Consider the following 11,824-nt stretch of genomic DNA (forward strand, 5'->3'; position numbering starts at 1 on the left):
ATTGTTCTGTAAATTCTTTTTTTTTTTTTATTCATATCCAGTTTATCCATTTTTACAGAGGTTAAACTATAATTTAAAAACATACTACTTAGCATGTACCAAAGAGGTCTGATTTCTAACCCTGAGCTGCATGATCATAATTACCTGCTACAGATTAAAGGCAACAGAAAATACTGTTCACTTTTCATCAAAGACATGATCAGGTTTCAAAGGGACCGTGCTGCAACGCTGTGAATGGTGCTTCATTTCACTGGCAAACACAAACACTGAACTCATTAATGTTTTAATGGTTGGTCTGAATTGATTCTGGAGTCTGAAATGGGTGTGTGTGAGTGGAATGCTAACTCCCTCTGCTCCACAGAGGAGTGGACTACAGCAAGTAGGGCAGCGGATAAAGACTCCAAATTACTTCACAAACATAGATGTATAAGATAATGAGGAACACCCATAATCCTGGGCTCCTGGTCTGTCACCACTGTCCCTCTAAAAATGTGATTTTAAGCTTGTAGAAAAAGAAAATGTAAAAGGGAAAAATAACCTGAAATCTCTCTAAAGTGGTGAAATCATTGATTTGCTAGTAGCCAAAAAACTCTCTAACAGACTGCCTCTGTCAACAATTCAACAAGCTAGTTTAGCCACCGATAAGGGGATAAGTGCAAGTGCTACTAGCACTACCACAAAAACTATGATCCAAGCTTCAGGAGAGACGTATGAAAATGTGAACCTTTAACCCCATGTTTAAACGATATCACATCACCCTTTTCTCTCTGGTGGTCGACTTAAATCCACCTTTGAATTGATATCCAACATGGTCAAACAGCATGTTGTATGAACTAGTTCTTATGACGTATACCTTGGCCCTAAGGCATGAGACACACAAATGAAGAACCACACACAGAGCAGACCCTTGAACTTCTTGTCTACCAATTGTTTGAAAAATTCTAAATTATCTAGACTTTAGAGATTATTCTACTGAGCCTTTGAGTGTCAGCCAAGTGTGCTAAAATGCTTTCACATTTCATACAATGTGCATTGAAAAGCCCCCATACCTTTATGTATGGGCACACATAAGTGTTCTACCATTCTTCCTGTTATTGATGACAGAAATGAAAGGGCTGTAGGTTTTCAAAAATCACTTCTGAAGGTTTCAGGATTTCATTTGAGCTCTGGGGACTGTTTCCAGTCTGCGTAGATGGAAAGTTTCCACTGCAACAATAACATACCGTACTGATGAAGTCCAAGGAAGGCAGAAAGTGTACGCCAATGCTTTCTCACACACTCTGAGCCAGGCGTGCACACATACACACGATCGAAGACAAGCAGGGAACCTGAGGCAGCCACATTTTGGATGTAAATGCAGACATTTTATGCAGTAAACCTGACATTTAAGATGAGTGGTAGCATCACACACTGGCTAGTAGCAACTGAATTTGGCATGATCTAACTGACACAAAGACAGACTTTTTATTTGAAGAACAAAAACTGAGCACCTACTAATGCATCTCAAAGGGCTGCTAATTTTAGATTTTATTTCTTGTCTCTGTTATTACAAACTACTAATGATGAGGACTAAATTGGTTGAAAATAAATGGCTATATATACACACATATTTCTTCTACTCAATACCATAAAAGAGTCCTGCTCGGATGCAAAACAATGCGCATTACCAAGTGTGCTGAGCCCACCCACCCTTTTCTCTGGGAAGAGATGTACATTTTTCTCATTCCATTCTCCAACACGTTAACATCTGTCCCAGGTCTAAGCTCTGTGGGGCTGTGTTAGTCACGCCTACGGCAAGCCGCTTGAGAATCCATGTCTGCAGGCTACATCTTTACTTTACAAGTCCCCGCTTTTCACTCATTACAGGACACATACCTGCAGGCTCAGGTAGCATACATCCACCTATCACCACATACTTCTAACAACACACCCAATAGCTCCTCTACCTCCATACAATGTATAGTATTTGTACTTATATAGTTTGTACTTTCATACATAGTGGTTGAAGCCATGAGAAAAGATGCTACACTACCTTTTGTATATTATAGAAGTGTGCTGATATTGGCTGTCATTGTTTACAGCTCTAAACCTCTAAGTGAGTGTCATTTTCTTAGTGTTAAAATGCTCTTCATTTGTCATTAAGGACTTGATTTGTAGATTAAATTTATGACTCTTGACATTTGCAATACTTGTTTTTCGTTATGCACCAACATACCAAGGCAAATTCCTTGAATGAAAAAAAAAGTTAATGGCAATAAAGGTAAACCTTATCCTTCTTCCACTACTTTTGCAAATAGAATTGACATTTGTAAAAAGTGTAAGGTACACAGAGAAAATTGTGCTATGACAATACTGACAAGGGTGATTTTCCCCAAGTCTGCAGATCATCGTTTCAGTACATATACTATGAATGACAATGCAACTAAGCTTCTGTGATGTTTTAGCTTTAAAAGAACAATAGCAGAAAAATGATCTCACTGTTTCTCTACTTCCAGTGAGATCAGAAGTCAAAATCAGATTCCCTATAGCATCACTGGAGCTGGTAGGTGTTTGGTGGATGGCTTAAGACATTTTAGGAGTGCGGGGGCAGCTTGAACCCAGCCCTTCAGGTTGAAGGAAGGGAAATCTTTCCGCTTGCCTTCCTCTTTTCATGACTCAAACCAAACAGATTCAACATTGGTGCATAAGGAAAAAAAAGCATAGCAATTTTACAAGGCAGCCGGGCCCCTCCCAGCATGCAGACATGCCTGCACACCAAGGAGACTGAATGTGTGTGTGTCTGTGTGTGAGTTATGGCTAACAGGAACGAGCTTGGCATTCCAGCACACACAGAGACACACAGTTTTCATGGGGCTTAAATGACAGCACTGCGGTTGACTGTTTTTCCCAAAAAACTCACCATTTCTTAGTGCATTCCACCATCAGTTCCTGATAGGAAGCCACGAACTGGAATTTGGATGCATGCTTCCCCACACGTTGCAGTCTCTTCCAAACCGAGGCCATGTTTCTTTGGGAGCGGGTAGTTTTAGTGTACCTATCCCGTCCTGGACTTCCTTCTTTGGGCTTCCTTCGCACGAATTAACGCTAATGTTTATAGGAATATGAGCACTTCCAACCCACCTTGACACATAATTAATGTTTTACCGGAATCACATTTAAAAAAAGAAAAAAAGGAGATAAGTCCGCACATCCAGTCGTGGCTACTGGTCTTTAAAAACTGACTGATACATCCAAATGTAAGGAATCACTGCAGCAGTGGGCGAGATTTGATCTGACGGCGCGCATGATGTTTGTGAAGAAATCTACTCCATAATTTTGAAAGGCATGATGAGTAATCCACTTGGTATTGATATAATATTTCCATCTGGTGATCGTCCTGAAAAAGAAAGGAGAAGGGCACAGTCAATAGAGCAGCAGAGAGACTGTAAAGCCCCGGCATTAAGAAGTATCCTCGCTGGTTTCTAACGCTAAGTAACTCCACTAACCGAAACAGGGATGCTTCGTCCGTCAAACCGCTTTTCTGTTCCCCTCGGTTAAAGCACCATGGATGTTAAAACAATCCAGTTTATCTACATCGCCGACACAACACTTTGTTCATGTCTCAGACTGTGTTGAGGACTTCTGCTGCCAGCACGGCGTGCCGGGGGGCTATTTACTGGCGTGGCAAGCTAACTTGGGGATGTTTGATTATAAAAATATGAACCTATGTATTGAAACATTGACAGACAAGCAATGACATTGCATTAAAATTAGTCGTGTTAACCACCGAGTCTACAAAAACTGCACACAAAGAGACCACCATAAATCTGAGTGTGAAATGAACATTTTGTAAACATGTGATATCTGGTGGAATGTCTCTGAATCCAGGGAATAGTCTGAGCCGGAATGATTCAGCTGGCTAGGCTAGCGATTTAACATGCGAAACTAGGTTAACTGTGTCTGTTATGACACTCACCTTACTGCAATATTATCCAACGCATTATTCGTTAAATGGTGTTAAGAGATGGCGTGCGTCGCCCGCTTCGCAAGCTAATTATCGCCTCTGTGCAGCAGTACCGACAGCAGCCATACAGCTAGCTAGCCTGCTAGCGTCCACGGCTAGCCATCACAACACCGCACGAGCGGAAACCGTTGCTTGCCACTTGACACATTTGCTCCACAGGTAAGAGCAAAAAGCTCCGGGACTCGGAGCTTGAATCAAAAACGGGATTTATTTCAGCTTGTCTTCGAAAAACAAAGTTAAACAAAAGTATCCCAACCCCGAGCAGCAAAGTAGTCCAACTGTTACTGATAGTTTGACCGCTCTGCTCCTCCGGAGAGCGTAAAGGTAGCCAACGGTTCAAAACATTTCCGGTCGGGGCTTTAAAAATAAAATTTTAACTGAATAGTTACCCAATAGAAATGTGGATATATATGTGTTATTTATTTATTTTTTAAACTTCTCTTTATTGTTTTTTTTTTCTTTCGTTCACATACAAAAATAAAGAAGGTACATGTTCATCTATGCTTGAAATCAATACGAAAGAACAGTATGATAGTGGAAAAATGAAAGCAATATTAAAATTAAAAAACAAATAAACAAAAACCCAGGTGGAGTCAAATAAAATATCAAAACAATAATAAGGTTTACAAATAAAAGAAAGAGATTTAAATAGTAATAATACAACTTGGAGGATGTCAAGTTTTCTAAAAATGTACAGTTGTTAATTTTACAATAGTCCATAAATGGCTGTCATATTGTGTAAAAGGTATTTATCTTACCTCTCAGGGTGAATATATGTGATATTTTATTCGGAATCTAAATGTAGGCTAATATAATATTATAGCGGCTGATTGGGAAATAATACTCCTTTCGTTCTAACCGTGATACATTTGTTTTATTTTGAAGACTAATCTTTGCGCTTCCGGTTAAGGTTCTATGTTTGTAAGTGTAGCTTGACGCCGCTATCGCCTCTCCATCATTTCGCCTGCCGCCTGGGTGACTGAAGGTTGAAGAAACGCCCACGGACATCAGCCATTGGTGGGATTTTTGTGCCATTTACACACTGTTTACTGATTCATGAGGCATTTCTGGGTTGTTGCTATCACACTGGTCAAATCCAGCATCCTCCAAAGATATTTGGATCCTTTTCTGTGTAGATAAACGTGCCCCCTGACTCCAAAAAGTCCATCAAAGATAGGTTAAAAAACTATTTGTTGTTTATTAAATCCCCCTAGCACAACGCTAAAAAATTAAATTATATAGTTTTTAAATGAATAAAACCTGGCAGTTATGATTAGGTATTCTTTCTTAAACAAAACAACAGTCTACCTGGCAGAAAAATAAAACACTGTATTTATTCCACCAGGACACTCTAATATCAAAGCTCAGCCCCTCAGGCTAGTGCTAATGAGGATGAGACTTCCACTTCCTGGCCCTGTCACATTAATAAGTGAGTGTTAACCTTGTACTCTTGCATGCCAGGGGGCCTTTTTCACATGTTGAGGGGAAATAAAACACCTACCATCCATCAGAAATCAATACCCCCTCCTCTACAGTCACACACACATTGCTCGCTGGTTGTAACCAAATGCTTGTAAATGCATAGCAGGGGGAAGCAGCACTGCTTAGGGAAAGTCAATATGAGGCAGATTAATTTAATCTCAAAAGAAGATATCAATGTCATAACAGGAAATTGATATTGTATCCCTTTTATATGTTGCTCAGGGTTTTAAGCTGCAAAGAAAGATGGTGGCTTTATTATTTTTTCTCTTTTTTGTTTGTTTGAAGGGGGCTGGATGGAGAGAGAGCCAGCGGAATATAAAGTAGCACAGTGCCAGTGTTTCTGTTGAGCACGTTTCATAGTTATAAACATTCACCCAGGAGCTATATCTGCTTTTTTTTATGAACCCATAATTTTCATCTCAATATCTAGAACACAGAACAATAGAAAATCTGCTTTGTAGGTTGTTGTTCTGAATTCGGGTCAGCCTAAAAAAATCACAGGAAAGGTTTTTTATTTTATTTTTTTATTTTAGCTCTAAGGTCATATAAGATCTACTATGTAAGCAAAATGTTACTTTATGGATTTTCACAGAAATTACTTGTCACTTTTCAGACATTTACTTACAAAGCACTGATATTTCTGATTATAACACCCTAAATTTTACATGATACAAAATATATGCATATCTTAATTATGTTGTGTTGTTAAAATATAAATTATAGACAGGGTTCTTTGGGATCGTCATGTCTATCTTACCGTCACAACACAAAGCAGTATTTCAGGTCAGCTTTCATTCAGATACGTATTAGTTAACTGAGAACATGTCGGGGTTTAGGGTCAGAGCCGATTTGACAGCAGGGGGCCTGCTGATCCTGCTGCTCCGTGTCGCCTGTTTACATTTTACTCTGACAGATTACAGGGAGCCTCCCTCCATGCGTCAAGGAATGCTTTAATGTGACAAATGACCCAGTGCTAAATGAAGCTTTGTGTGTCTGCCCACATGTCAGAAGAGGCCTCATTTCATACATAACAGAGGAGGAGGACGGGTCTGCCAGTGTGTGTGTCTGTGTGAAAGAAAGAGTGCATTATAGATGGTCAGTGAGAGAGAGTAGCAAAGGTCAAGTACAGTCCTGTATGCCTCCCAACTCCTGACACCTCCTTTCTTCTTGTGTGTTTGCATCCTTGTGTTGCAAAATTATGATTTTTATGTTTCCATTTTTATGCTGCTTTATTGGCTTACTTGTTGGGGGGAAAACAGAGGGAGGAAGATATTCATAATCTCACAGCAAAAGCAATTTAATTTTTTTAACTTTAATTCTGCACCAGGGAATAATTTCATGTGCAAATAGATTCTTCTCGGTCTAAAACACAAAAATGGAGCTGCAGCACAGAAGAATCTCCATACCCCCCAACTGAGATTTGCCCTATTTGGCCAAAATATATTCTGTTTCCTGATACTGTCACTTCACCAGTCACAGGAGTCAGCAGTGAGTGAACACTTTATCAAACATGATTAATGGTTACCTGATTTATTGGAGTTAAAAATGGGTAGTCATCTGGTAAAATTTTGACTCTTGATTTGTGTGGTTTTTTGCCAATTTTGTCTGGTTTGACAAACAATTTAATTACTTACCAGATGTTCCCAATCCATGTGGTAAGAAAGCAGCTACTCCTGCTGTTATTCTCAACACAAATGCTTTTCAAATACTATGAAGCACACTCCAACTTTGCCTTTATCAGTAGTAGAGTAATTCTTTTTATATTGATCGTGCTGGCGGTGATATTGTCTCCAACTGACTGCACAACAAGAGTAAAACTTTCACACCTACCTTCTCTCTACTCTCCCTCTGTGGAGAGCCAACAAAAACACGTCCTACAGGATCAGAGCCAGCACTTGAGGCGCAGAGGCTCTGGCGTTTGGTGTGAGAGCACTTGAAAAGACCTGTTAACAAAGCAGAGTCCTTTAGATATAAGCCAAGTGAGGCTGCACCACTTCAGTGGAGCACAGATAGCCAAAAGAATCACTGCTGACACAGAGCCTTTTAGCTTTAATTTACCACTTTCAGTTGTGATCAACACACTTTGTAAGAACATTTTTTAGCCTCTTTTAGCTTTCTCACTGTTGATTGTAGCTCATATGCAGTACAGGTATTGTTCCCAAGAATGAAAGTGCTGCAGGGATGATGTAGCCTGATTTTGACCCTTTTTTTTTTTTTTAGTTTGCATCAGCCTTGTTCTTAACAAAAAAAGTCAACATGATTTTTCCATTATTTTTTGGATTGTTGCAGAAAATCAGCTCTGTGGCAAACAAAAAATTATAATTTAGAAAGTTTGGTCTGCAAGATAACCACTTTTATGATTTTGAAAGTGTAAATGCATCCTCAGAAGTAAAAAGTTATTAGGCTGTAATAAACTATGCCACAGTCACATAACTTCTTGAATTGATCCAACTGTGAACTGCCTATTTCCTTCTGTGTAGAAAATATATATATATATATATATATATATATATATATATATATATATATATATATATATATATATATATATATATATTTGTCTATGCCATAGAGGTCCATTGGTGTCCAAAAACATTATGAAACACATCAATGAGCCACACATGTGCAGTATGTATTCATCCTGAAAATAGCTGAAAATAGTCCCCCACCAAAAGAAAACAACAACTTTTTTACACTTGTTTAAGTAACGTTTGCTAAAAACACACATACAGTGCCCAGCTGTGTTTCCTTTTTTCTTTTTTTTATATTAAAGGTCTAGTATAGTAGGGTAATTGGAAAGTATTGAAAAAAAATTAAAACAATCTGATTTATGGGACATAAAGATATATAAGATACCTCCAGCCTTATCTTTTAACACACAGGAAGTAGTCTGGTATTTGTTATTACGATGGATAAGGAAAACTCCATGAAATCTATATCCCCCATCTATCAACAAGACAAAATCAAAAAACCTAAGTGAATATTCCTGATTATATCTTCACAGAGGTAGCTTGGGTCGTCCTATTTTCTTCCTTCCACAGATTCCTATTTGTGCTTGTGCTCCTATAGAAATGTGAGTGCCACGCTCACAGTGACAGATAAGCATCTTCTGCTTTGATGTGCACCATCTTGACTCATGGTAGCGTGTCGGGTGGTATCTGCTGCTCGCTGCTCAGTTACAGGAAGCCTGTCCGTTTCCGGGTGGATGACTGGATTTACAGAAGGATGAAGGGCGTGGTGATTTCCTCTTGGATCGCTGCCAGCAAAGACAACAACTGGGTTAAATCTGGATTTGATTTTTATGATATTTGGTTGCATATTTCATGATGCAAATGTAGTTAAGCAGCTATTTCCTTCCTTCCTCTATCACCTGTGTGCCAGGTCGGCTTCTTGTTCTGCTGGTGTGTGATAACGGCAACAACAGAGCTGATTTCAGTCAAAGCAGCAATGATTAGTCATTTAATGGATCAATAGAAAATCAATTAACCTGTTAACACATCTGGATCTTCTAAGATCCTACCTTCATTCATTTCTATGCATTTGTCCATTGAGAATCTGCTTTTATTTTTCTATATGTTTGCTAAACATGTATGAGTGCTTTGGTTGGAAGGGATTAACAACTTTTTTGATAATCTATTAATATTTTAAGTAATGTTACAAGCAAAAATGCCAAATATTTGATGGTTCACGGTTCTCAAATATAATAATTATTTTTTAAGATTGATTTTCTTTGCCTTACATATTAGCAAATTGAATATTTGGAGTTTTGGACAGTTGGTTGGACAAAAGAGGCACTTAAAAAATGATACATCAGGCTGTTCTGTTTTCTTTTTATAGACCAACTATTAGTTGATAAATCAAGAAAATACCTGGCAGGTTAAAGGGAGACTTCACCCTTGAAATGACCATTTGTATATTAATTACGCACCCTGGGTTACCTTGAATTATTGAAGAATATTATTCGATGGCATTTTTCTTGCATGTCTTGTATTTTCGCAAAAATATTGTAGTGGTAAGAGACAGTAGTGGTTTAAATGTATTAAATAATATGATTTTGGTGAAAATGCATAAGATTGGGGCGTGAATGACACTTGGATTATAGTGCACAAGTTGTGTGAGAGTCTGTAAATTTGATGTCTTGATATAGTTTTGCTGTTGTCCATTTACTTAATTTCTTTAAGGATTTAAGTATAGATAGATAGATAGATAGATAGATAGATAGATAGATAGATAGATAGATAGATAGATAGATAGATAGATAGATAGATAGATAGATAGATAGATAGATATACTTTATTTATCCCAAGCTGGGAAATTACAGTGTAGCAGCAGCATTACACACATAGACAATAACAACACAATTAAGTAAAAAGAACCTAGGCATACTTCAAGCAATAAAATATAAAAATACAATAAAAATACAATAAAATATAAAGTGTCTAAAGAAGGAGTAGAATAGAATTCCAGTGCAGAATAAATATGAATATACAGTATAAAAATGTTGGTGCTATGAAACAAATAAGGTGCAATGAACAGTGTGCATAAAAACACATAAAGTGCATAGACTGTATGTAATGAACCAGGTTATTATTTGTTATTGTACAGTGTGATGGCATGTGGCAGGAAAGATTTTTTGTATCTGTCCCTATGACAGCGGAGCTGGAGCAGCCTGTGAGAGAAGGTGCTCCGCTGTCTTTCTACTGTGTGATGGAGAGGGTGCTGATCATTGTCCATGATGGCCAGCAGTTTGTTCAGTGTTCTCCTCTCCACCACAGTCTCAAAAGTCTCCAGCCTGAGACCAAGTACAGAGCCAGCCTTCTTGATAATTTTATCAAGTCTGTTGGTGTCGCTGGCTCTGATGCTGCTGCCCCAACACACAGCAGCAAAGAAAATGGCGCTGGCAACAACGGACTGGTAAAAGATCTCCAACATCTTGCTGCACACATTGAAGGATCTCAGCTTCCTCAGGAAATAGAGTCTGCTCATCCCCTTCTTGTACACAGCCTCTGTGTTAGATTTCCAGTCCAGTCTGTTGCCGATCACCACTCCGAGGTATTTGTAGTCCTCCACCTCCTCCACCACCTCCCCCCTGATCAGAAGTGGCTGTGGAAGCATCTTCTTCCTCCTGAAGTCAACCACCATCTCTCTGGTCTTTGTGACGTTCAGCTTCAGGTGATTCTGTTCGGACCACTCTACAAATCTGTCCACCAGTGTCCTGTACTCACCCTCCTCTCCCTCTCTTATACACCCGACAACAGCTGAGTCGTCAGAAAACTTCTGCAGGTGACATGACTCAGAGTTGTACTGAAAGTCAGTGGTGTATAAGGTGAAGAGGAAGGGAGAAAGCACAGTTCCCTGCGGAGCTCCTGTATCACTGACCACCACATCAGACAGGACACTGCCCAGACGGACAAACTGTGGCCTGCCTGTCAGGTAGTCAGTAATCCAGGAGATCCTAGAGTCGTCGACACCCATCCCCCGCAGCTTCTCACCCAACAGCAGAGGTTGAATGGTGTTGAAAGCACTGGAGAAATCAAAGAATGTGATCCTCACAGTGCTTCCTCCACCATCCAGATGCAAATGGGCTCGTTGCAGCAGGTAGATGACAGCATCGTCGACTCCTAAATGGGGCTGGTAGGCAAATTGCAAGGGGTCCAGAAACGTCCTCACCTGTGGCCTCAGCTGGGCCAAGACCAGTCCTGGAGGCATGCAAGAAAAATAAAGTTTTCTTCAAGAATTCAAGGTAAAACAGGGTGAGTAATTGATGTACAAATGGTCACTTTAAGGGTGAAGTATTCTTTAAAACAATAATGAAAAGAGGCATTTGTTGCAGCCCCAGTTGAAGGCCTTTTTTAGTTAAATAAGCTCATTAACACTTAATACTTACATTATTAAAAGCAGCATTGCATTGAACTTTGCATGTCAGGGTCCATACAAGGAATCAATTCAATGATAAACATCAGCTCATTAACTATCATACATCTGCCCAAGAACCTCACGATGCTGCTCTGCCTGAACTCTTTGTGAACTGTAAGATTTCTCAACAGTCAGTTTCTCAGAATCAAAAAGCAAAGAGTTCTCCCTAGAGGATTCAGTTTACATTGACATACAGCACTTGTAAATGCAGGAATCCATCAAAGGCAGAGCGACATCTCCATCAACAGCAACCCAGACACAGGTGCAAACATAAAAAAAAAATGCCAAAAAGCATCGTTCACTGAAAGCAACACGCTCACACCTGCTCTCTAATGGGCTGCCAAACCACAAAGGAGAGACAAAGGTAATTTCCCAACTGAGGTAGAGTTAGGTGAGACAGGTGGAGGGAAGTAGAGTACATCA

The 11,824-nt window shown here is 39.3% G+C and overlaps 1 protein-coding gene across 2 annotated transcripts in view; it reads right to left on the reverse strand.

The window, feature by feature from the left end:
- Positions 1–4,296, reverse strand: part of ehbp1 (EH domain binding protein 1) — a 152,217-nt gene extending 147,921 nt beyond the window's left edge. The window contains exons 1-2 of one of the 2 annotated variants that reach the window (XM_059358968.1): positions 3,956–4,296; positions 2,900–3,376 (exon numbers count right to left, since the gene is read on the reverse strand). In XM_059358968.1, coding sequence (XP_059214951.1) covers positions 2,900–3,003 — 104 coding nt within the window. In that variant the 5' untranslated portion in view covers positions 3,004–3,376; positions 3,956–4,296. Of the gene's footprint in view, positions 1–2,899; positions 3,377–3,485 lie in introns of both variants that reach the window. The other variant, XM_059358967.1, reaches the window with a different exon arrangement.
- Positions 4,297–11,824: the final 7,528 nt, after the last annotated feature.

Source organism: Centropristis striata, chromosome 20 (assembly GCF_030273125.1).
Source record: "Centropristis striata isolate RG_2023a ecotype Rhode Island chromosome 20, C.striata_1.0, whole genome shotgun sequence".
In the NCBI taxonomy this organism is placed as follows: Eukaryota; Metazoa; Chordata; class Actinopteri; order Perciformes; family Serranidae; genus Centropristis; species Centropristis striata.